We start from the raw sequence: 26,062 nt of genomic DNA, 5'->3' as shown, positions 1-26,062 counted from the left end.
AAGAGAATGAAGGTGTGCCTCGAGTGGTCGACCGGTCCAGAATACAAAGGGGCTGTGGAGCAGTCACCTTTATACCTGGATTTGTGGGAGGAGTCAGCCGAGGCATATACACAGTGGAATACAAACAGTGGTTTACCACATGTCCCTCAGAATTTTTTCCAATAATTTCCCTACCACTGATGTTAGGCTCCCTGGCTTATCCCTACTACCCTTCTTGAATAATGGTACCATGTTAGCTGTTCTCCAGTCCCCTGGCACATCCCCTGTGGCCAGAGAGGTTCTGAAAATTTGTGTCAGAGCCCCTGCAATCTCCTTCTTTGCCTCACATAGCCTGGGATACATCTCGTCCGGGCCTGGGGATTTATCCACTTTTAAGCCTGCTAAAACTGCTAGTACCTCCTCCCTCTCGATGCTAATATGTTCAAGTATATCACAGTCCCCCTGCCCGACTTCTATGTCTACATCGTCCTTCTCCATAGTGAACACAGATGCAAAAAATTCATTAAAAACCCCACCTGCATCCTCTGGCTCTACACACAGCTTGCTACTTTGGTCCCTAATGGGCCCTACTCTTTCCCTAGTTATCCTTTTGCCCTTAATATACTCATAAAACACCTTAGGATTTTCCTTTATTTTGCTCGCCAGTGTTATTTCATGGCCCCTCCTTGCTCTCCTAATTTATTTTTTAAGTATCCCCCTGCATTTTTTATACTCCTCTAGGGCTTCCTCTGTCTTTAGTCCTTTGTATCTGCCAAAAGCCCCCCTTTTTTTCCTAATCCATTCTCGTATATCCCTTGACATCCAAGGTTCCCTGGGCTTGTTGGTCCCACCCTTGACCTTTGCGGGAACATGTTGCCATTGTACTCTCTCAATTTCCTTTCTGAAAGACTCCCATTACTCCGATGTGGATTTTCCTTCAAGTAGCTGATCCCAGTCCACATTGGCCAGATCCTGCCTTATCATATTAAAATCGGCCTTCCCCCAATTTAGAACCTTTATTTCCGGTCCATCCTTGTCCTTTTCCATGACTACCTTAAATCTCACCGAATTATGGTCACTGTCACCAAAGTGCTCACCCACTAACACTTCTACCACTTGCCCGGCCACATTCCCTAGAATTAGGTCCAGTACCGCCCCCTCTCTTGTAGGACTTTTTACATGCTGGCTCAAAAAGCTCTCCTGGATGCACTTTAAGAATTCTGCACCCTCTAAGCCTTTCACACTCTGACTATCCCAGTTAATATTGGGGAAGTTGAAATCCCCCACTATAATTACCCTAGTATTTGCACACTTCTCTGAGATTTGCCTACATATCTGTTCCTCTATCTCCCCCTGGCTGTTTGGGGGCCTATAGTACACTCCCAGCAAAGTGCTAGCCCCCTTTTTGTTTTTAAGTTCAACCCATATGGCCTCATTCGAGGAACCTGTTAATATATCATCCCTCCTTACAGCAGTAATTGTCTCCTTAATTAATATTGCGACACCCCCCCCCCCCCCCCCCGGTCTCGCCTGAAGATTCTATACCCTGGAATATTGAGCTGCCAGTCTTGCCCCTCCCTCAACCATGTCTCCGTGATAGCAACAATATCATACTCCCATGTGTTCATCAACAACTTCAGCTCATCCACCTTATTCGTAAGACTCCTTGCATTAAAATAAATGCTATTTAGCCTTGCCCTACTCCCTTGTGCCGTTACATATTTGCTCTGCCTTCCAGTCTGACTTATTTTTTCCTCTATTTGGCTGTACATCACCCCCTATTATAGCTCCGCTCTGTATCCCATCCCCCTGCCAAGTTAGTTTAAACCCCCCCCAAACAGTGCTAGCAAACCTCCCCGCAAGGATATTTGTCCTGTTCTGGTTCAGGTGCAACCCGTCTGACTTGCACAAGTCCCACCTTCCCCAGAAGCAGGCCCAGTGATCCAGGAAACTAAAGCCCTCCCTCCTGCACCAACCCTTTAGCCACGCATTCATCTGCTCTATCCTCCTATTCCTATACTCACTAGCACGTGGCACCGGGAGTAATCCAGAGATTACAACCTTTGAGGTCCTGCTCTTTAGTCTGCTACCTAGCTCCCTAAATTCTTGCTGCAGGACCTCATCCCTCTTCCTACCCATGTCATTGGTCCCAATGTGAACCACGACCTCTGACTGTTCACCCTCCCCCTTCAGAATGCCCTGCAGCCGTTCAGTGACATCCTTGACCCTGGCACCAGGGAGGCAACAGGAGGGAGCTGCACTGATGGGATGGGCTCCACCTGAACCGGGATGGGACCCGTGTCCTAGCGAAAAGGGTAAATAGGGAGGTGGCAAAGGCTTTAAACGAGTAAGAAGAGGGGAGGGATCTACAAGAAATGTAAACAGCCTAAATATAAACAAAACAGGAAAAGTGAGCATAGGAAAGAATAAAGGGAGGACATTGACGGCAAGGAAGCAAATAGAGTTCTAGAACCGGAGTCTAAAAAGATGGTTAAACATAAAGTGAGAGGAAATCCTATTAAAAATGAGTCTGCACAGCAATGCACAGTTGAAATAAAACAGGGTAGCTGGAGGCAATCATGCATTGGGAGGAACCAAACCTAGTAGGGATTACTGAGACATGGCTACAGAAAAATCAGGACTGGGAATTAAACATTGCAGGATATAACATTTAGAAAAGATAGGGAGGGGGAAAAAGAGGAGGTGGAGTAGCTGTATTTATTAGGGATAACACAATGGCAGTCGAAAAAAGTGACCACAGATATCAGCAAGACAAAAACAGAATCCATATGGATAGAGATAAAAAGGTAATAAAGGATCAATCACACTACAGGAAACTTTTTTTTATCCGGGACCGACGTGGTGCCGGTTCATCAAAAATTCCGGATAACCGAAAGCTATAGTAAAGCAACAAACCCTGTTGCTTAGCAACAGGTTCAGAACAATGGCCACAAGTTCCAAGCGTCTTTGTAGCTTAGCAACAGCTGCAGCCACACCCTTGCACAACAACAGATTGAGGAAGGCAAGTAATAAAACTTACCTGAACCTACTCCTGAATTTTGCCGGTTAACTGAGATTTCCGGTTATTTGGTGCCGGTAAATCGAAAGTTTCCTGTAATAGGCGTAGTCTACAGACCACCTAATAGTGGAAGGAAGGTGGAGGACCAACTCTACAGACAAATCAGAGAAATGAGTAAAAAACATAGATTAATAATCATGGGGGATTTCAACTACCCTGATATTAATTGGACAGAAGAGGTAGGGAAAGGAGAGTTCCTACAATGTGTACAGGACTCCTTTCTAACCCAATTTGTAAAAAGCCCAACAAGGGAGGATTTGCTATTGGATCTAGTTATGGAGAATGAGCCAGAGCAGATAAGAGAAGTAAAAGTAGGGGAACATATCGGCAATAGTGACCATAATATAATACGCTTTAAGATGACAATAGAGAAGGACATACGAATGACAAAAAACAAGTTAATAGATTGGAGAAAAGCTGATTTTGAGGGGCTGAGAATAGAACTTGGGAAGATAAAATGGGCATCAATATCGGCAAACAATGATGGGAAACTTTTAACGGTGTTCAACAGAGTGCAGGAAAAATATATTCCGCTAAAAGGAAAGAACAAACTAAACATTAATGAGACTCCATGAATGAATGAAGACGAGGAAACAATTGAGGTAAGGAAAGAGGCAGACATTAAGTACATAGTCAGCAGGGGAGTGCATGATCAGAGAAAATACGAAGTGGTTAGGAGAGAAGTCAAAAAAAAATTTAGGAAGGCAAAGAGGAGCTATAAAATTAAATTATCAAGGAACGTGAAACAAAATAGTAAAATATCTTGCAGGCACATCGATTTAAAAAAAAAAAAAAGGAAGGTTGGGATGGGAATAGGGCCATTAAGGAATAGACAGGATAATACCACAGGTAACGATAGGGAGATGGTAGAAATATTAAATCATTATTTTGCTTCAGTATTTACCAGGGAGATAGAACAGGTGGCCATGCCATTGGATGATGATGAGTAATGAGATAAGTGCATTTAAAATTTTTAAAAAGGGGATATATTAAATAAACTAATCAAACTCCGAGGTGGGTTTTCTCCGGGTGCTCCGGTTTCCTCCCACAGTCCAAAGATGTGCGGGTTAGGATGATTGGCTATGATAAATTGACCCTTAGTGTTAGGGGGATTAAATACGTGGGGTTACGGGGATAGGGTGGGATATGTGTTGGTGTAGGGGTTACGGGGATCGGGTGGGATATGTGTCGGTGCAGGCTCGATGGGCCGAAATGGCCTCTATCTGCACTGTGGGGTTTCTGTGTGTGTGATAAGCCCCCTGGTCCGGATGGATTACATCCACGCATTTTAAAAGAATCTAGGGAAGAGTTAGCAGAGGCATTACTACACATATTTAATAATTCGTTAGAAAAAGGTGTCGTGCCAGAGGACTGGCGGATAGCTAACATTATACCTGTATTTAAGGAGGAGGATAGAACATGTCCAGGAAATTTTTGACCAGTCAGCTTAACATCGGTGGTAGGAAAAATAATGGAATCCCTACTAAATGAGACAATAGGTGCGGGGGTGGGGGTGTTGGGTCAGTGGGGGTGGGGGTGCTGGGTCAGTGGTGGTGGGGGTGTCGGGTCACTTGTGGTGGGGTGTTGGGAGGTGAGGGTGTCGGGGTGGGGGGTGTCTGGTCAGTGGTGGTGGGGGGCCGGGGAGGTGGGGGTGCTGGGAGGTGGGGTGTCGGGGCAGTGGTGGTGGGGGGTCGGGAGGGGCAGTGTTGGGTCAGTGGTGGGCGGGGTGCCGGGTCAGTGGTGGTCGGGGGGTCGGGAGGCGGGGTGGGGGGTCGGGGGGGGTGGCGTGGTGGGCTTGTGTGGTGTGTGTTGAGCTCCATGCTGGGCTTTTCCAGTAAATCAGTGCTGCATTTTATTGTGTCGTCCTCTCTGGGGCTGCCGTTGTATCTTCAAACCGAGTGTATGTGGAGTTGGGTAGATTCACACCAGGAGTGGAATGTTCTCTCTCTGCAGGACTCCGTTCATTATCTTCAAAGGAGGGATGCCTCGGGCCAGCTACGGTGACCGGCACAGTATCTCCGTCCTACACGGCTCCAAGCAGACAGCATTTGACTTCACCTCCCGAGTCATCGATTTCTTTGTTGTTGATGAGGGTGGATCTGAATCCGGTAAATGGTGCTGGCTGTCTGTCCCTTTGTACGTTGGCCATGGGGTGAGAGGGAAAGTGTTTGTCCACTTAATTAGTCCATAATATGATCACGCTGTACCTGCACTGTCATTGGGGTGCTGCTTGTTCCTGGTTAATGTTTTCTGCTTGTAAAACTGCTTCTTCCTGAGGTAGCCTGTGAATGGACAGTGTGTGTACAAGCTTTACTCTGTATCTAACCCGTGCTGTACCCGCCCTGGGAGTGTTTGATGAGACAGTGTAGAGGGAGCTTTACTCTGTATCTAACCCGTGCTGTACCCGCCCTGGGAGTGTTTGATGAGACAGTGTAGAGGGAGCTTTACTCTGTATCTAACCTGTGCTGTACCCGCCCTGGGAGTGTTTGATGGGACAGTGTAGAGGGAGCTTTACTCTGTATCTAACCTGTGCTGTACCCGCCCTGGGAGTGTTTGATGGGACAGTGTAGAGGGAGCTTTACTCTGTATCTAACCCATGCTGTACCTGCCCTGGGAGTGTTTGATGAGACAGTGTAGAGGGAGCTTTACTCTGTATCTAACCCGTGCTGTACCTGCCCTGGGAGTGTTTGATGGGACAGTGTAGAGGGAGCTTTACTCTGTATCTAACCCGTGCTGTACCTGCCCTGGGAGTGTTTGATGGGACAGTGTAGAGGGAGCTTTACTCTGTGTCAAACCCCCTGTACCTGCCCCGGGAGTGTTGATGCTGACTCTTGATGACAAATACACATAAGTGGCTTTGAGATTGAACAAAGTCCATGCTCAAGTAATTATAAGCTTCGCACCCAAAGTGGTAGTTTGTGCTGTTCGATGAAGGATTCTAGTTTTATTATCCTGCGAATGCCTGAAATTAGTGTCGACATTTGATGAGATAACTGCAGCTACTGGCACTTCCTCACAGGAAACTATACCCTGTTATCACCCATGATACGTCCTCTGGTTTAAATTCATAGTATCTGTTCAGTTTGACTGGTTAATTATGCCTTTGATTTAATAAGAGTGTTTGGGATGAGGCGCGTAGACTCCAAGGGATAGCGGTAATCTTGGAACAGGATGTCAGCAGTGACCACTTCATTACACTGGGGTGATTGCTGTCATTTACAAAAATGAACAGGAGGAGGAGGGTGTTGAGTGCTGTGGTTGGAATTTGGAAAGTTAAAGGGCCATCAAGAACGGTCTCTTGGGCCTGACTAGTGTCTTCACCCCAGAGACAGCTGTCAATCAAAGTAACGACCCCTGCATGTGGGTCACTGATCGTTGGAGTTAAAGGGGGTGGCTTGATGGATCTGTGCCAAATATTTAATCTGCCAAATGGGCCCCCATCCAGCTGTAGTGTGGGCAGTGAATCCCTGCGGACCAAGTACTCCCAGAGTCCCACGGCTCTGCCTTGCCCTGAGATGCGAGTATTGGTCAGACTGGAATGTTTATTCCGTACAACTTGCAGAAACAGCTAGTCGTGATTTTAACTCTGTGTGCAGCGATGTGGCATGCTGTAAATAATGTGACGGAGCTGGTGCTTCACTTGGTCCCAGTGCTATTGTTGGAGTAAAGTCTGCACTCCGCACTCTCCCTGACTGACACCCCCTTTTGTTTTTCCTAGATTGCGATGACCCTCGTGCTCTGTTGGTTCTAGCGGAGGAGGAGCTGGTAGCTATTGATTTGAAGACCCCTTCGTGGCCAGTGATCCAGTCTCCGTACCTGATACCCCTCCACTGCTCAGCAATCACCTGCTCCCACCACGTCTCCAACATCCCCATTAAACTCTGGGAGAGAATCATCGCCGCCGGCAACAAGCAGAGCACTCACTACTCCACCAAGGTACAGCTCCAAAGCACCCTCTCCGGGGAGTGGGGCGTGTGCTGCAATAAAGAAAAATGCTTCCACAGCCACCTAAGTGGAACTCAGAGCTGACCTTACGAGAGAGGCTCCCAGTGGGTGCTGCAGGCAGTCTCCTTAACTGTTGGTCAAGTGTCACAATCAGGAGCAGCAGCTAATGCATCCCAAGGCGCTTCACAGGGGCGTAGTCAAACATAATTTGACACCGAGCCACATGAGATATTAAGGCAGATGATCAAGAGCTTGGTCAAAGAGGTAGGTTTTAAGGAACATCTTAAAGCCGGAGAAGCGGAGGGGAGAGGTTTAGGGAGGGAATTCCAGAGGGGGGCGGGGATGCACAAGAGGCCAGAATTTGGGGGATGATGGGGGCAATCGCTTACGGAAAACAATGAAGTTGTGGCAGCAGGTGGGCTGGAGTGTTACTGTGTGATGGCTCCTCCTTCACACATTGTGTCTGTGTAACCTGCCTCATCACTCAGTATCCTTTACAGTTGTACAGTGATATACCTATCAATTCCTCCAATAAAAGGCGAAGAGTTACGAAGGTGACTAAAGGTTTTTATTGACTAAATAACAGAGCCCACTCGTGGGTGATCCGATCCAAGCAGGAGGAATACCAGCCAGTCGCTCACCTTTATCCCTGGCCTGGTGGGTGGAGCCAAGGCGGAGTCGGCAGTGGTCATCCCAGGTATAGCAGTGTGGCAAGAGGCGACCTCGTACCGTGATACAATAGTGGTCAGTGATACAGTTATAACGAACAGTGGTGAACAGTGCTAACTACTAACAGTGATACGATAGTGAACGTGGTTTACCACATTCACCCCTTGTTTAGAATTAAGTCCGGCGGGGTGAAGTGTACTACCAATTCTGGTAGGTCAGTCTGTCCGGAGGCTTCGTAAGCCTCTCCGATCGCCGCAGCGGTGGTGTTGCCTTATCCGGTGCAGGTGCCTTATCCAGTGTTGATGCTGGTGACTGCTTGGATCGGATCACCCACGAGAGTGGGCTCTGTTATTTAGTCAATAAAATTGATATACCTATCAATTCCTCCAATAAAAGGCGAAGAGTTACGCAGAGGTAGGTCCCGGGGGTTAGGGGTCGGGCCCGAGTCCCAGGGTCGCGAGCAGTACCTGGTGAATGCTTCCTGATCTTGGTGGGCCACTTCCAGGGAGATAGCGAGGGCTTCAGCTTTTTCCATGCTGAGGTCTTTAGCTTCCAGCAGTCTTTGCCGTGAGTACTCGGACCGTAGGCCTTTCAGGAATGCGTCGCGGATATTATCTTCAGTATTTTCGGCTGCCGACACCGATTTAAAGTCACAGTTCCTGGCGAGTGCATATAGCGCCTGTGAGAATTCGGCTACTGATTCTCCTGGCTGTTGCGGCCGTGATCTTAGGAGGTGCCTAGCGTACATGTAGTTTACCGGGGTCCGGTACTTCTGTTTCAGCAGGTTGATGGCGGTCTCGTAGGTAGTCATGTCCTCGATGAGAGTGTATACTCTCGGGCTCAGTTGTGCCTGCAGGACACTTAGTTTGGATGCCTGAGGGACGCTGGATTCTCTCAGGTATGATTCGAAGCAGACCAGCCAGTGTTTAAAGTCTGCGGCTGAGTTTGCTGCTCGTGGGTTCAGGTCCAGGTACGGCGGTCTGAGGGCTCGCAGCCAAGCTGGCTGGTGTGGCTGTGCTCCTGGGAGCTGCGCTGGTGGCTCCTCCGCCGGTTGTGACTCGTTGTCGGACATCATTAAATTTAGTCAATAAAATTGATATACCTATCAATTCCTCCAATAAAAGGCGAAGAGTTACGAAGGTGACTAAAGGTTTTTATTGACTAAATAACAGAGCCCACTCTCGTGGGTGATCCGATCCAAGCAGGAGGAATACCAGCCAGTCGCTCACCTTTATACCTGGCCTGGTGGGTGGAGCCAAGGCGGAGTCGGCAGTGGTCATCCCAGGTATAGCAGTGTGGCAAGAGGCGACCTCGTACCGTGATACAATAGTGGTCAGTGATACAGTTATAACGAACAGTGGTGAACAGTGCTAACTACTAACAGTGATACGATAGTGAACGTGGTTTACCACATACAGTGAGTGCATTGCGACCTCTAGCAGCAGTGCTTTGTATGGATGTGACGTTTCAAAGTTAATGATCAATCTGCAAGTGAAAATGTGGAGACCTCGATTTCTTGAAGTGCTGTGTTGCACAGCCACAGAGCAGGCAAGGCCCAGGTGCCCATCTAATCCACGCTGGGACTGGTAGGGGAATGAATCTGCCGCATTCCTCATACTGAGCGCTGTGTGAGGACCCTGGGGGGGGGGGGGGGGGGGGTGTGGTTATGTGTGAGGACCCCGGGGGGGGGGGGGGGGGGCGGGGTCTGTGAGGACCCTGGGGCGGGGGCAAAGGGGGAGGGGGTCTGTGTAGTATTGGGCTCGGTGGTCATCCACCCGTGACTGAATCAATCTGCTGGACACTTTGGTCGTGGCAAATGCCCGAAGGGCTGCCGTGGCACTGAATCCCGCCCGGTGTGAACTGAATTTCTCATCTCCCCCCCCCCCCCCCCCCCCCCCCCCCCCCCCCCCCCCCGGGCGGTGCGCCAGAGGGGAGCAAGTTAGGGGTATGGCCGGCGCGGACTCGATGGGCTGAAATGGCCTCTTTCCATGCTGTAAATTTCTGTGATTTGTGGGTGCGGGGGAGAACGGATAATGCTCAGTCCCCAATAACCTGGGCCAACGAGCCCTCTGCTGGTAAGGGAGGGCACTGCACACGTGTGTAAACGCTGTTCATTCTCTCTACTTTAGTGCCCCTACTGGTGCCAGCAGCTTTCAGTCAGTGATTGCTAGTTTGTGTTTGAAGTGACCAGTAATGTGTTGTCTCCACAGCCGTGGCCTATCGATGGTGGGTACAGCACCGCTCCTGAACCCTCGCAGAGAGACCTGCTCCTCACTGGGTAAGGACAGTCCGTTTACACAGCTCACATCTTCTGCTGGACCGAGCCTGCTGCTGGCTGCTCGATTCGTAACTGAGCAGGTTGTGAGATGTCTCTCTCCCCCAAAGTTCTCTATGTAGTGAATTACTCTGAAGCTCCGTGATGCGGAGCGAGTGAGCCGATGAGCTGTTTTTTGGTGGCGGTGGTTGAGGGATGAATCTGGGCACAGCAACCTCACTTCCCCTCCCGATATTGCCACGAGATCTTTTACATCCAGCTAGTCGACCGGAACAGGCAGACGGGGCATCAGTCTAACGTCTCACGCAAAAGGCGGCACCTCCAACCGACAGCTCAAGGACATGCACCAAATCACGCCTCGATGGGAGAGGGGCATGGTGGAAAACCTGAGAGAGATGGGCAGACAATGCAGAGACACTGGGGGCGGGGGGGGAGAGAGAGAGAGAGAGAGATAGAGGATGGGGGGGGGGGAGACGGGCGGGGAGAGAGAGCGAGGATGGGGGGGAGAGAGGGAGACGGGATTGGGGGGGGAGAGGGAGACGGGATGGAGGGGGAGAGAGGAGGTGACGGCGGGGATGGGTGGGGGGGCACGGTGTTGCGAAGAGAGAGAGACAGTGGTTTAAGTTTTTGTAGAGGGCCTTTCTCGGCAGTGCTGGAACGTTGTCTGGCGATGGGACGTGTGTACGCTCGCAGTACACGACATGCTGAGCTCTGGATCCTTTTCCCGCCCTGAGCAGTTGCTGAGTGAAGGCTCGGCACTTGCGAGCGTGAGGGCAGCGGGTGAGGAGAGAAACCAATAGCTCCACATCTCCTACAGGGTTGCCGATAGCTTCTCAGTGGCCCTGCAAGTACTTGAATAGCCTTGGTCCTACCAAGAGGAGAAGGCAGAGTTCTGGAGCTCTGCTCTGGAGGCAGCCCAGGACACGTGGCCCAGACATGGCTGACACAAGCCTGCTGGGGATGAGTGATGAGCTCGTGTCTAAGCTGTAACTTCTCAATGCAAAATAAGTTTGCCCCAATTCCCAATGATGACGGGCCCACAGCTCAGTGGGTCAGATCAGGGTGGGGTTACCTCCATCATCCCAGATCCCGGCTCACTGCTTCCAATACCATTTCTGTTCTCTTTGCAGACACGAAGATGGGACGATCCGTTTCTGGGATGCGTCTGGAGTGTGTCTGAAGCCTCTGTACAAACTCAGCACAGTGAGTGTGTTCATCACAGATGCAGATCACAACGACAATCTGAATCAGTCCGGGGAGGACGAGTGGCCACCGCTGAGGAAGGTAAGCGGCTGTACGGCAGCATCGGCACACCGAGCCTTTGTAGCCGGTGATTGTGTGGGGAGACCCAGACCGGCTTCAGGCAGAGCACCACCCGGCAACCTGCATCCTCCGCAGGCCTCTCGGCCCGGCCCCTCTCGGCCTGGCTCCTCTTGGCGCGGCCCCTCCCAGTGGATCCTCGGAGCCAGTCTTGTCGGGGGCCGGAGTGTGGTTTTACTGTCCTGTTTATTTTGGATGCACATGTAGCAAATATCCCACATATTAAGTGGAGCACAGCACTGTCCCAGACTGGGAGGCAGGAATCGGGAACTTGATGAAAGGCCACACAGGGAGGACGAGGTGAATAGGGAAGTAGTGGGACTGGGACTGGCACAGAAACCCTAGCCCAGACACCATTTATCAGGATTTAGGCCTGGGATTTGTGGTCAGCAGTGAAGCCAAGGCATTTGCCGCTGGCCGCAGAGAGCTCGCGATCTCTGATGAGAAGTTTGCCTTTCACTTGAGATCAGTGTCGTGTGGGCGGGGGATCCCATCGCGCGATCTGCTGTGATGTCACAACGCGGAATTCTCAGACCGGGAACCAGGGAGTGAAGAAGCTCCTTTTTATTCTGACTTTTTAAAAATGTTATGGAGAGCAAAACAAAGATTGAGGCTCTCGCATAGGGAAAAGGTAAACCTCAAATAAATGAAACCTTAAAAAATATATATAATTTATTTTTAAAAATTGTAATTTTCATCAGTATGGAGAAATTTGACACGCCACAAAAGTAAAATTAGTGTTTCAGGGCCAGGACGTTTGTTTAGCAGTCAATGCACTGTTGCACCTACTCCAACAAGGTCGAACTTTTAATGTGTATTTAACAGTGATATTACCGCAGCAAGGCCCAAGTTTTCACCAGTTTCACTGATTTCCCTGATTACGCTGATTGCTGGCTATTAGGGGCGGAGCCAGTGTCGGAGCAGTGAATGACTGACCACAACTTCAGGATTTCCGTGTTGGGATGCACACACGCTGCATCCTGAAGTTATGTTGAGTTTCAAAGGGGAAATAACCGTGAACAATGTTCATTTGCTGTTATTACCCACCGCAAATTCCGGGCCGATTTAATACTTTTGGTTGGTCCTATTCTAACATTGCAACTTCTATGTTCCGCCCCGGTCTGGTCCCACTGTGTTCCGCCCCGGTCTGGTCCCACTGTGTTCCGACCACTATTCAGTAAGTTTAGTCTTGCATGATCTTCAATCCCACTCTTAACCAGATATTTGCCCAGTTCCTTTTGGAAGGAGTTAATGAACAGCATTGCCAGCTCTGGGTGGCAGTTTGTCCCACACAGTGGGTTTGAGAGTCGACTCGAGTTGGCAATTATTGTGCACTCGTTCCAAGATCAGAGTCTCAGTCAAACCTACTTAAATCTGTTATCCGTGAATTCCTGGGTCACTCGAATCTTTATAAAATTCAGTCAGTCTGTCCTTGTAATTTTCATTTTATACCCAGAGTCCTTGACATTAGCCTCCAGTTCTCATGATGGTGAGGCAACCAAATGGAATGTATTTCCCCCCCCAGTAAATGAGCAGCAGTATTTCAGGTTGCGGGGGACACTGAGAACAGCTCTCTGTGGCAGTCTAACCCAGGACTGGTCCACAGCTGCTTTATTGGAGGGTTTGTACTGGCTCTGCTGTGCAGTAGGGCTGTTGCAGAAGGCTTTTCTTTTCATTATGTTGTGTTCCTACAGGTGGGCTCCTTTGATCCGTATAGTGACGACCCCAGGCTGGGAATCCAGAAGATTCACTTGTGCAAGTACAGCAGTCATTTGACAGTGGCTGGCACTGCAGGACAGGTAGGTTCTGGAGCACTGTGGTGTGTGGAGCCCTGAACATTAAAAAACCCTCTGTTAGGGCCCCCCTGGAAATACTGACTAACTCCCGGGGTCCCCCTGGAAATACTGGACCCTCCCGGGGTCCCCCTGGAAATACTGGGCCCTCCCGGGGTCCCCCTGGAAATACTGGGCCCTCCCGGGGTCCCCCTGGAAATACTGGGCCCTCCCGGGGTCCCCCTGGAAATACTGGGCCCTCCCGGGGTCCCCCTGGAAATACTGGGCCCTCCCGGGGTCCCCCTGGAAATACTGGGCCCTCCCGGGGTCCCCCTGGAAATACTGGGCCCTCCCGGGGTCCCCCTGGAAATACTGGGCCCTCCCGGGGTCCCCCTGGAAATACTGGACCCTCCCGGGGTCCCCCTGGAAATACTGAACCCTCCCGGGGTCCTCCCTGGAAATACTGGCGAACTCCCGGGGTCCCCCTGGAAATACTGGCGAACTCCCGGGGCCCCCCTGGAAATACTGCCGGTCTCCCCTCCGAGGGACATTAGTCTTAACTTCTGAAAGACCGTATTGGTTGCCCAAAGGGACACAATGCTGTAACAGCAGAAAAAAGTTGATTATGTAATGCAACAGAAACACTGCTAACAAGTGTCGATAAATATGAAATTCTGTTTTCTGGACCCGCTGGGGACTGCTCTCAGTCCCCACTGAATCTCTGGTACAGGAGTTGATTACTGTACTGTACAGGCGTTGCAGCGAGCAAGTCCTCTTTATGTGGCTTTTGCTTAGGATGTTGGTGTGGAAGCGGTTCGCTGGGCTCCCTGTGTCTGTGCCACTGATGCCTCGTTTCTTCCCGACAGGTTTTGGTGATGGAGCTGAACGATGAGGCCGCTGACCAGGAGGTGGCCTGCACACTCGTTGACATTTTGCAGGATCAGGATACGTTCAAGTGGAAAGGCCACGAACGGCTGAACCCACGTGAGGAGCTGGTTCACTTCCCCGCCGGCTTCCAGCCCTTCGTCCTGGTACAGTGTCAGCCCCCGGCCGTCGTCACATCTCTCGCCCTGCATTCTGAGTGGAAACTAGTGACTTTCGGCACAAGTCACGGCTTCGGGCTCTACGACTATCAGCAAAAACGCACCGTCGTGGTCAGGTCAGTTCAGGGATTGTCCATCAGTCATGGCCAGTTCAGTAGAGGGATTGTTCCATCGGTCGTGGTACGGTAGAGGAAGAGGATAGCATGCCAGACACCCCAAGGAAACTAATATTGAATCAGGGACACAACAAAATTAGCATAAGAAAAATAACAGTAATGAAGAAAATAATGGCACTGAAGAATGACAAATCCCCAGGGCCAGATGGTTTCCATCCCAGGGTTTTAATGGAAGTTGGTGAGCATGTTGCAGATGCCCGAACTATAATCTTCCAAAGTTCTCTCGATACAGGAACCGTTCTTTTAGATTGGAAAATTGCGCATGTCACTCTTTTATTTAAGAATGGTGAGAGAGGGAAACCAGTGAATTATAGATCAGTTAGCCTAACATCTGTTGTCGGGAAATGACTTGTAGAGTCTATAATTAAGGAGTAAGTGACTGAACAGTTGGAAAATTTTCAGTTGCTCAGAGAGCCAGCATGGATTTGTGAAAAGTAGGCCATGCCTGACAAACCTGATTGAATTTTTTGAAGAAGTGACTATAGTAGTGGACAGGGGAATGTCTATGGCCTTCCAGAAGGCATTTGATAAAGTCCCTTATAAGAGACTGTTAACAAAAGTTGAAGCTCATGGAAAATTATTGACCTGGTTAGGAAATTGGCTGAGCGGCAGGAGACAGGGAGTCGGGATAATGGGTAGGTACTCAAATTGGCAGGACGTGACTAGTGGTGTCCCACAGGAATCTGTGTTGGTGGCCTCAACTATTCACTATTTATTAACGACTTGGATGACTGGATAGAAAGCCACATATCCAAGTTTGCTGATGACACAAAAATAGGTGGCATTGTAAGCGGTATAGATGGAAGCATAAAATTGGAGAGAGATATTAATAGATTAATTGGAGAAAAATTATGGCAAATGGATTTTAGTGTGTGTAAGTGTGAGGTCATCCACTTTGGACCTAAAAAGGATAGCCCAGGATACTTTCTAAATGGTGAAAAGCTAATAACAGTGGCGGCCCAAAGAGACTATGGGGTCAATGTACATAGATTGTTAAAATGTCATGAACTGGTACAGAAAATAATGAAAAAGGCTAATGGGATGCTGGCCTTTATATCGAGAGGACTAGAATACAAGGGGGTAGAAGTTATGCTGCAGCTGTACAGAGCCCTGGTTAGACCACACCTGGAGCACTGGGAGCAGTTCTGGGCACCACACCTTAGGAAGGAGATATTGGCCTTGGAGGGAGTGCAGCGTTGGTTTACCAGAATGATACCCGGGCTTCAAGGGCTAAGTTATGAGGAGAGATTACACAAACTAGGGTTGTATTCCTTGGAATTTAGAAGATTAAGTGATCATTTGATTGAAGTTTTCAAGATATTAAGGGGGACTTAATCGGTCCAGCGGTCGTGGTCAGTTCAGGGATCCAGCCTGTTCTGCCATTCAATGAGATCATGGCTGATCTGTAGCTTAACTCCATCCACCTGCCGTGGCTCCATATCCTTTTATACCCTTGTCTAGAAAAAAAATCTATCTCTGATTTAAAATGATTAATTGAGTTGTCATCATCTGCTTTTTGAGGGAGTGTGTTCCACACTTCTACCACCCTTTGTGTGAAGAAGTGTTTCCTAACTTCGCTCTGAAATGGCCTGGCTCTGATTTTAAGGTTATGTCCCCTTGCCCTAGACTCCCACCAGTGGAAAAGGTATCTCCCGGTCCACCCTATCAATTCGTTTAAGAATCCGGAAAAACTCAAATCAAATCACCCAGTAACATTCTATATTCCAGGGAATATAAGCCTAGTTTATGTAATCTCTCCTCATAATCTAACCTGTGGAGCCCTGGTAACATTCTGGTGAAGCTGCACTGCACTCCTTCCAAGGTCAGTACATCCTTTCTACAGTGCGGTGCCCAGAACTGTACACCGTGCTCCAGGTGTGGTCTAACCAGGGCTCTGTACAGCTGTACCAAAACTACCTCCCCTTTATATTCTAGTCATAAAGGCTAACATTCCATTAGCCATTTTGATTTTTTGTACCTGACTACTATATTTATGTGATGTGTACATGGACCCCTAAATCTCTTTGGACCTCCACTGTTCCTAGCTTTTTACTATTTTAAAATAATACTCCGATCTCTCCTTTTTTGGTCCAAAATGGATGACCTCATACTTGCCTACATTGAAATCCATCTGCCACAGTTTCACCCACTCGCTTAATCTATCGATGTTTCTTTGTAATGTTATGCTCCCATCTACACTACTTACTATACCATCAATCATTGTATGTATCAGCAAACTTGGATATATGGCTCACTATTGTGTTATCCAAGTAATTAATAAATATAATGAATAGTTGAGGCCCCAGCACAGATCCTTGTGGGACACCACTAGTCACTTCCTTCCAATTCGAGTACATATCTATTATCCCTACTCTGTCTTCTACTGCCTAACCAGGTCAATAATTTGCCTTCAATTCCATGAGCTTTAATTTTAGCTAATAATCTGTTATGTGGAATCTTAGTGAATGCTTTCCAGATGTCCATATAAATTTAGCAGCGCAAGTACCTTTTTTAATGACCAGTTTCATGTTCCTGCAATACCAGCTCTAGCCCAGAAAGGGAACAATTCTCTCATTTGGAGTCTCATTCCTACAGGTAGTAAATTGTTGTTAGATTTTTTTTCCTTTTCCTGTCTCCTTTTTTCCCCTCTCAATCCAATCTTTCTCACTCTCTCTCGTGCTCTTTACCTGATTTGACTAATTCACCCTCCTCCATTCCTGTTTCCTTCTCGATCCTTAACTCTCATGGGTTAAGGAGATAGACTGTTGGTCCCGTCATTTGCCACGGTCCCAGGTGCCCCGGTGCCGCCTTCCTCGCCCTCGCCTCACCGTTTTCCACTCGCACTCCCCAACCACAGTTTCCTGCTCTAACTTGATGTGTAGAAGTTCTCGCCTCCTTCAGTCTCCCCCTCCCCACAAGTCCGCTGCAACCTACAGGCTTACAAAAGACAAGTTTCATGTCACCGAATCCCGGTTTCCAGATTTGGCTCGTATGGGGCAATGTAGCAGATATTTGCTGAAACTCTGCTTGTCAAAACCCAATTGTATTAACTCTGCATTTTCCGTGGGTGGAAACCAGCCAGCTTTATGATGGAGTCTGTTTTCTGTCCCACTTCCTGTAGTTTCTCTCGGACTCTGTCCGACTTTCTGTAGTATAGGGCTCACATTAACTGACACCACTGGGAGGGAAATTATAACATAAAACACACGACTTCCATATAATAAAAATAATCTGAGTACTGCAAGATTTGTTCGATTAAACAACCGTTCGCCACTACTCTGTTTCCTTAGCCAATTCCGTAGCCATGCTGCCACTGTCCCTTTTATTCCATGGGCTTCAACTTTGCTGGCGAGCCTATTATGTGGCACTTTGTTGAATGCCTTTTGGAAATCCATGTACACCACATCAGCTGCATTGCCCTATCAACCTCTGTTACCTCATCAAAAAACTCAATCAAGTTGGTTAAAGACGATTTGCCTTTAAGGAACGCCTATCCAAGTGACTGTTAATTTTGTCCCTGATTACTGTTTCTAAAATCTTCCCCACCACCGAGGTTAAACTGGCTGGCCTGTAGTTGCTGGGTTTATCTTTACAGGTTTTTTTGAACGATGGCGTAACATTTGCAATTCTCCAGTCCTCTGGCACCACCCCCGTATCTGTAAAGGATTGGAATATTTTGACCAGTTCCTCTGCAATTTCTGCCCTCAATTCCTTCCGCATCCTAGGATGCATCCCATCTGCTCCTGGTGATTTATCTACTTTAAGGACAGCCAGCCTTTCTAATACCTCTTTTTCAATTTTTATCCTATCAAGTGTCTCCTTTACCTCCTCCTTCGCTATGTCTATGGCAGCATCATCTTTCTTGGCGAAGACAGATGCAAAGTACTCGTTGGGTACCTCCGCCATACCCTCTGCCTCCATACATGGGTCTCCTTTTTGGTCCCTAATCGGCCTCGCCCCTCCCCTTGCTACCCTTTTACTATTTATATGCCTATATTTATATTGTTTTTCAGACTGGAGGAAGGTATACAGTGGTGTTCCCCAGGGGTCAGTACTCGGGCCACTGCTTTCTTGATACATATTAATGACTTAGACTTGGGTGCACAGGGCACAATTTCAAAATTTGCAGATGACACAAAACTTGGAAGTATAGTGAACAGTGAGGAGGATAGTGATAGACTTCAAGACGACAAACAGGCTGGTGGAATGGGCGGACACGTGGCAGATGAAATTTAACGCAGAAAAGTGTGAAGTGTTACATTTTGGTAGGAAGAATGAGGAGAGGACAAATAAACTAAATGGTACAATCCTAAAGGGGTGCACGAACAGAGAGACCTGGGGGTATGTGTGCACAAATCGTTGAAGGTGGCAGGGCAGGTTGAGAAAGCAGTTAACAAGGCTGATGGGATTCTGGGCTTCATAAATAGAGGTATAGAGTACAAAAGTGTGGAAATTATGCTGAACCTGTATAAAACACAGGTTCGGTCCCAATTGGAGTATTGTGTCCAATTCTGGGCACCGCACTTTAGGAAGGATGTGAAGGCCTTGGAGAAGGTGCAGAAAAGATTTGAGAATGATTCCCGGGATGAGGGACTTCAGTTATATGGATAGACTGGAGAAGCTGGGGTTGTTCTCCGTGGAGCAGAGAAGATTGAGAGGAGATTTGATAGAGGTGTTCAAAATCATGAGGGGTCTGGACAGAGTAGATAGAGAGAAACTGTTCCCATTGGCAAAAGGGTCGAGAACCAGAGGGCACAGATTCAAGGCGATTGGTAGAAGATCCAAAGGCGACATGAGGAAAAACTTTTTTACGCAGCGAGTGGTTAGGATCTGGAATGCACTGCCTGAAAGGGTGGTGGAGGCAGATTCAATCTTATCTTTCAAAAGGAAGTTGAATAAGTATCTGAAAGAAAAAAAATTGCAGGGCTACGGGGAAAGGGCGGGGGAGTGGGACTCGCTGAAAGTCGGCACAGGCACGACGGGCCGAATGGACTTCTTCCGTGCTGTAACCATTCCATGATCCTATGATTTGTTATATCTTCAAACACTTGTCACTGAAGACTGGCTCCCTGCTGCTGTCATCCTGGGGACATCTCCTCTCCACAGCTCGCTTACACTCCGTGGTGGGGAAAGTTTTAGAAACAATAGTCAAGGAAAAAATTAACGGGCATTTGGAGAGGTTTAAGCTAATTAAGTAAAGCCAACACGGGTTTGTAAAAGGCAGATAGTGTTTGACTAATCCAATTGAATTTTTTGATGAAGTAACCGGGAGGATTGATGAAGGGAATGCAATGGATGTTGTCTACATGGATTTTTGGAAGGCGTTTGACAAAGTACCACATAGAAGGCTGGTTAACAAAATTGAGGCTCATGGAATAGGCGGGTCAGTGGCAGCTTGGATAAGGAATTGGCTTAAGGACAGAAACCAGCGAGTTGTGGTAAATGGCTGTTTTTCAGACTGGAGGATGGTAGACAGTGGTGTTCCCCAAGGGTCAGTGCCTGGGGCCACTGCTTTATATAAATGACCTGGATATTGGAATACAGTAGAATTTCTAAATTTGTCGATGACCCCAAACTTGGGGGTGTGGCAAACAGTGAGGATGATACCAATCGACTGCAACAGGACATAGAAAGGCTAGCAGAATGGGCAGACAAGTGGCAGATGGAATTTAATACAGAGAAGTGTGAGGTGATGCATTTTAGCAGAAGGAACAGGGAGAGGCAATATACACTTAATGGCACAGTTTTAAAGAGTGTGCAGGGACAGAGGGACCTGGGAGTTAATGTGCATAGGTCCCTGAAGGTGGCAGGACATATTGAGAGAGTGGTTAACAAAGCATATGGGATCTTGGGCTTCATAAATAGAGGTATTGAGTACAAAAGTAGAGAAGTTATGCTGAACCTTTATAAAGCGCTGGTTAGGCCACAACTGGAGTATTGCGTCCAGTTCTGGTCACCACACTTTAGGAAGGATGTGAAGGCCCTTGAGAGGGTGCAGAGGAGATTTACCAGAATGGTTCCGGGGAGGGGGATCTTAGCTACAAGGACAGGTTGGAGAAGCTGGATTTGTTTTCAGTAGAGCAAAGGAGGTTGAGGGATGATTTGATAGAGGTGTACAAGATTATGACGGGTTTGGACAGGCTAGACGGGGAAAGGCTGTTCCCACTAGTTGATGGTACAAGGACTAAGGGACACAGATTTAAGGTTTTGGGCAAGAGAGACAGGGGGGACGTGAGGAAAAACTTTTTTACACAGCAAGCGGTGAGGACCTGGAACTCGCTGCCGACGGAAGTGGTGGAAGCGGAGACACTCAATGTTTTCAAGGGGAGACTGGATAGACACTTGAGGGAAATAAACTTGCAGGGCTACGGGGATAGAGCGGGGGAATGGGACTGACTGGATTGTATACAGAGAGCCAGCACAGACTCGATGGGCTGAATGGCATCCTTCTGTGCCATAATGACTGACTCATTCTACCAACTGGACCATTTGAGGAGCTCATAACCCACTGAGAGTAACTTGGCTTTGGATGCAGGTCTGGGTATAAATGAGGCAGTGTACAAACCTCCAGAAGGGCAGGGACCACCACCCTACAAGGTGGGATCAATCCCTGCATCCAGGGGAAATTTCAAATGTTGTTCGGTGTTCTCATCGGGGACTGTTAGCAGACAGAAGTTTAGATCAATATGCACAGGAAATAGATTACTGCAGGGAAATGGAACCCAGTGTCCACAGTAAGCACTCCCAGGGCAGGTACAGCACGGGTTAGATACAGAGTAAAGCTCCCTCTACACTGTCCCATCAAACACTCCCGGGGCAGGTACAGCACGGGTTAGATACAGAGTAAAGCTCCCTCTACACTGCCCCATCAAACACTCCCAGGGCAGGTACAGCACGGGTTAGATACAGAGTAAAGCTCCCTCTACACTGTCCCATCAAACACTCCCAGGGCAGGTACAGCACGGGTTAGATACAGATTAAAGCTCCCTCTACACTGTCCCATCAAACACTCCCAGGGCAGGTACAGCACGGGTTTGATACAGAGTAAAGCTCCCTCTACACTGCCCCATCAAACACTCCCAGGGCAGGTACAGCACGGGTTAGATACACAGTAAAGGTCCCTCTACACTGCCCCATCAAACACTCCCAGGGCAGGTACAGCACGGGTTAGATACAGATTAAAGCTCCCTCTACACTGTCCCATCAAACACACCCAGGGCAGGTACAGGGGGTTAGACACAGAGTAAAGCTCCCTCTACACTGTCCCATCAAACACTCCCAGGGCAGGTACAGCACGGGTTAGATACAGAGTAAAGCTCCCTCTACACTGTCCCATCAAACACTCCCAGGACAGGTACAGCACGGAGTTAGATACAGAGTAAAGCTCCCTCTACACTGTCCCATCAAACACTCCCAGGGCAGGTACAGCACGGGTTAGATACAGAGTAAAGCTCCCTCTACACTGTCCCATCAAACACTCCCGGGGCAGGGACAGCACGGGTTAGATACAGAGTAAAGCTCCCTCTACACTGTCCCATCAAACACTCCCAGGGCAGGTACAGCACGGGTTAGATACAGAGTAAAGCTCCCTCTACACTGTCCCATCAAACACTCCCAGGGCAGGTACAGCACAGGTTAGATACAGAGTAAAGCTCCCTCTACACTGTCCCATCAAACACTCCCAGGGCAGGTACAGCACGGAGTTAGATACAGAGTAAAGCTCCCTCTACACTGTCCCATCAACACTCCCAGGGCAGGGACAGGGGGGGTTAGATACAGAGTAAAGCTCCCTCTACACTATCCCATCAACACTCCCAGGGCAGGGACAGCACGGGTTAGATACAGAGTAAAGCTCCCTCTACACTGTCCCATCAACACTCCCAGGGCAGGGACAGCACGGGTTAGATACAGAGTAAAGCTCCCTCTACACTGTCCCATCAAACACTCCCAGGGCAGGGACAGCACGGGTTAGATACAGAGTAAAGCTCCCTCTACACTGTCCCATCAAACACTCCCAGGGCAGGGACAGCACGGGTTAGATACAGAGTAAAGCTCCCTCTACACTGTCCCATCAACACTCCCAGGGCAGGGACAGCACGGGTTAGATAGAGTAAAGCTCCCTCTACACTGTCCCATCAACACTCCCAGGGCAGGGACAGCACGGGTTAGATACAGAGTAAAGCTCCCTCTACACTGTCCCATCAATCACTCCCGGGGCAGGGACAGGGGCAGGGACAGGGGGGGTTTGACACTTGCTGGCCTCCCCTCTGTGTAACTCGAGTGAATTTTGCTGCCATCTGATTACTGAGTGTGTTCTGAGCTTGTTTTACTCCTTCTCCCTCTCCCCCTCACCCTCTCTAGATGTACACTGCACCCCAGTGATCAGCTGGCCCTCGAGGGGCCCCTCTCAAGAGTGAAATCGATTAAGAAATCGTTGCGACATTCTTTCCGTCGGATTCGGGGGACCAGAGCATCCGGGAGGAAACGACCGGTACCTGCGAACAATGCTGCTAAGGTAAGGGGAGGCCATGTGTCAGGGGAGGGGTGGGGGGCAGGCATGCGCCTGAGGGTGACCGGGGGGGCGGACCTGCGTCAGAGAGACTGGAGCGGAGAGGGGCGAGCAAGTACTTCTGAGGAACACCGGGGTGGGCAGGTGTGGGGAGAGATGGGTGTGCTGAGCATCTGTTTGGTGGGGGGGTGGCGTGTTAATGGCCCCGTCTGAAACACCTGCTGGCATCATGGTGAGATGTGGAAATGATGCTTTTGGGCAGTTAATGCTCGTCAGACATGAACCGCATGTCAGAGGGAGCTTTACTCTGTATCTAACCTGTGCTGTACCCGGTCTGGGAGTGTTTGATGGGACAGTGTAGAGGGAGCTTTACTCTGTATCTAACCCGTGCTGTACCTGCCCTGGGAGTGTTTGATGGGGACAGTGTAGAGGGAGCTTTACTCTGTATCTAACCCCCTGTACCTGCCCTGGGAGTGTTTGATGGGACAGTGTAGAGGGAGCTTTACTCTGTATCTAACCCGTGCTGTACCTGCCCTGGGAGTGTTTGATGGGACAGTGTAGAGGGAGCTTTACTCTGTATCTAACCCGTGCTGTACCTGCCCTGGGAGTGTTTGATGGGGACAGTGTAGAGGGAGCTTTACTCTGTATCTAACCCATGCTGTACCTGCCCTGGGAGTGTTTGATGGGGACAGTGTAGAGGGAGCTTTACTCTGTATCTAACCTGTGCTCTACCTGCCCTGGGAGTGTTTGATGGGGACAGTGTAGAGGGAGCTTTACTCTGTATCTAACCCGTGCTGTACCTGCCCTGGGAGTGTTTGATGGGACAGTGTAGAGGGAGCTTTACTCTGTATCTAACCCGTGCTGTACCTGTCCTGGGAGTGTTTGATGGGACAGTGTAGAGGGAGCTTTACTCTGTATCTAACCCATGCTGTACCTGCCCTGGGAGTGTTTGATGGGACAGTGTAGAGGGAGCTTTACTCTGTATCTAACCCGTGCTCTACCTGTCCTGGGAGTGTTTGATGGGGACAGTGTCGAGGGAGCTTTACTCTGTATCTAACCCGTGCTGTACCTGCCCTGGGAGTGTTTGATGGGACAGTGTCGAGGGAGCTTTACTCTGTATCTAACCCGTGCTGTACCTGCCCTGGGAGTGTTTGCTAATTTCTGTTCCTGAATGGTGTGGATTGGGCTTACTGCTTTCTGAGCAGAATGTGAACTGTTAAAGAAAGTTGTGTAAATAGAAGGTCTCTGAAAAGATCATCATGTGCTCACAAGTTGCCAACATTGATTGTATATTGTGTATAAAGCAGCGCTTCCCGACCACAGGCATTGTTTAACCTGGTGCAAAGCTCCAGCAGACGATGCTCAACACTTGCCAGATGGGAGTTGGAAGCTCACTTCTTGCTAACTGAGCAGGGCTGTATGGGATATTCTGGAGGCCTGTGGTAAATAAAGGAACTGGCTGAATTCTGGCTTAATTGCTACGTCGCAGTCCCAACTCCCACAGGATCCCAGTGCCTCTCCCATTGTTCAGAAATCACTGAAACCACATCAGTTGTCCTTGAACAATCTGAGTACCAATAGACCGGGAAATATAAACCTTCCATAACCCTGCTTTTGATTTGATTTTTGAGGGAGGTAGACGGGAGATCACTATCTTATAGCCAGTTTAATAATTAAATATTTTTTTCTCAATCCCTGCAGCTTTGAGTGTGACTAAAGCCTCTTGCGCACAACTTTGTCAAATTCCTTTTGGTGCAGGTTTTGTTTTTGTGTTCCCTTTCCTTGTTGGGAGGTGGTGAGATCAGGGGGCTGGGTATGTGTGAGGATGGGGGCCAGACGGAGGCTACGTGGTGAGATTGCTGTTTATAGACTTGGCTCTGTTCCACTTCTGGCGTGTAATGTGACCGGTCGGTCTCTGTCTCCAGGTGCAGGAGGCCAATGCCAAGCTGGACCGGGAGGCTCTGAACGAGATGGAGCTGGCACCAGTGCAGCGCAGGATTGAGGCTCGTTCTGCCGATGACTCCTTCACCGGATTTGTCCGGTCACTTTACTTTGCCGATTCCTTTGTAAGAGACGGTGAGAGAATATTAATGACTGAGCAGTTAATCCTGGGGATTAGTGACTGCACAAAGCTAGTTTAATCTAAACCTTGTTCCGTGTGTCAGTGGAGTGCAATATTCCGTGAATCTCTCTTTAATGAGAAGCATCCAGCCTTCTGTCCATCATTTGGTGCTGGGTTACACCGTGTGATAAGATGGCTGGAATCTTCAGTGAACAGAAAACAGCAACAAACTCGGTGCTGGTCCAGTCGGAGCTAGTTTCTGTTGCAGATTCCGCACAAAGGACGTGAGGTCAACCTTGGCCACGTACGGTTCCGCAGGGGGATTGCTGGTCACACGGAACCGGGGATTACCCAGATCCCCTGTAGTATTGGCCACTCACTTAATTTGTCCCTGTCCCTTTGTAACTTCCTGCTCGCATCGATACACCACTTGCTGCGCCTCCTAACTTCGTGTCTCCTAACATCACTGGTCACATCCTGCCAATCTGAGAATGATCCCTTTACCCCCACTCCCTGTCTCCTATCTCAATCAATTATCGACCCATGTCACAAGGTTTCCTCCAATTCCACGCACTTTTATTTTGGCTAAATCTCTCTTGTGCAGAACCTTATCAGAAGCCTTCTGGAGGTTGCTCCAGAGAACAGGGGAGGGAGGCTCTGTGTCTAGAAACTGCTCTTACTGGACTCTCTCTTTCGCAGGTTCCTATCATGGGCCATCACTGTGGGCCGGCACTAACGGTGGGACCGTATTTGCGTACACTATTCACATTCCGCCTGTGGAGAGGAGGATGGAGGAGCCGGTCACTGCGGCCCAGGGTGAGTGATTCCCTGCCCCTCGCGGGGGTCCCGGGGCGAGTGATTCCCCCTGGGGGGGGGTGGTGGGGGAGTGAGTGATTCCCCCTGGGGGGGGGGGGGTGGAAAGTGAGTGATTCCCCCGGGGGGGGGTGGGGTGGGGGGGTGTTGATTCCCTCCCCAGCGGGGGAAGCGGGCCAGGGGTGGGTTTTGGGGCAGTGTTGTTCCTCTCCTGTCCGGTGTTGTGCTGCTCTGCTGTTGGTTTGATCACCGTGTCCATTTGTGCAGCTCTCAAACCGCAGGGCTCAGGCGGTAAACCCATCGTGTGCTCTTGTCCCAAGCCCCACGCTCAGCTCAATCCCCACTCAGCTGCCTGTTCTTGGGTAGGATACTACCATTGCAAAAATCATCCAGGGTTCCTGCTTCTGTCCCTGTCCAGTG

The 26,062-nt window shown here is 49.2% G+C and overlaps 1 protein-coding gene across 2 annotated transcripts in view; it reads left to right on the top strand.

The window, feature by feature from the left end:
• Window positions 1-26,062, top strand: part of llgl2 (LLGL scribble cell polarity complex component 2) — a 146,523-nt gene that overhangs the window by 100,170 nt on the left and 20,291 nt on the right. For both annotated transcript variants that reach the window (XM_085963218.1, XM_085963219.1), the window contains 9 exons: window positions 5,012-5,166; window positions 6,777-6,994; window positions 9,883-9,950; window positions 11,078-11,231; window positions 12,962-13,066; window positions 13,906-14,198; window positions 22,620-22,773; window positions 24,693-24,843; window positions 25,529-25,645. In XM_085963218.1, the coding sequence (XP_085819344.1) occupies window positions 5,012-5,166; window positions 6,777-6,994; window positions 9,883-9,950; window positions 11,078-11,231; window positions 12,962-13,066; window positions 13,906-14,198; window positions 22,620-22,773; window positions 24,693-24,843; window positions 25,529-25,645 (1,415 nt within the window). The remainder of the gene's footprint in view (window positions 1-5,011; window positions 5,167-6,776; window positions 6,995-9,882; window positions 9,951-11,077; window positions 11,232-12,961; window positions 13,067-13,905; window positions 14,199-22,619; window positions 22,774-24,692; window positions 24,844-25,528; window positions 25,646-26,062) is intronic.

The sequence above is a fragment of the Somniosus microcephalus genome, chromosome 21 (assembly GCF_052327205.1).
Source record: "Somniosus microcephalus isolate GS21.2 chromosome 21, FLI_Smic_1.0, whole genome shotgun sequence".
NCBI classification, from domain to species: domain Eukaryota; kingdom Metazoa; phylum Chordata; class Chondrichthyes; order Squaliformes; family Somniosidae; genus Somniosus; species Somniosus microcephalus.
Note: the sequence above shows the minus strand (reverse complement) of the source record. Positions and strands in the feature narration are given on the sequence as shown.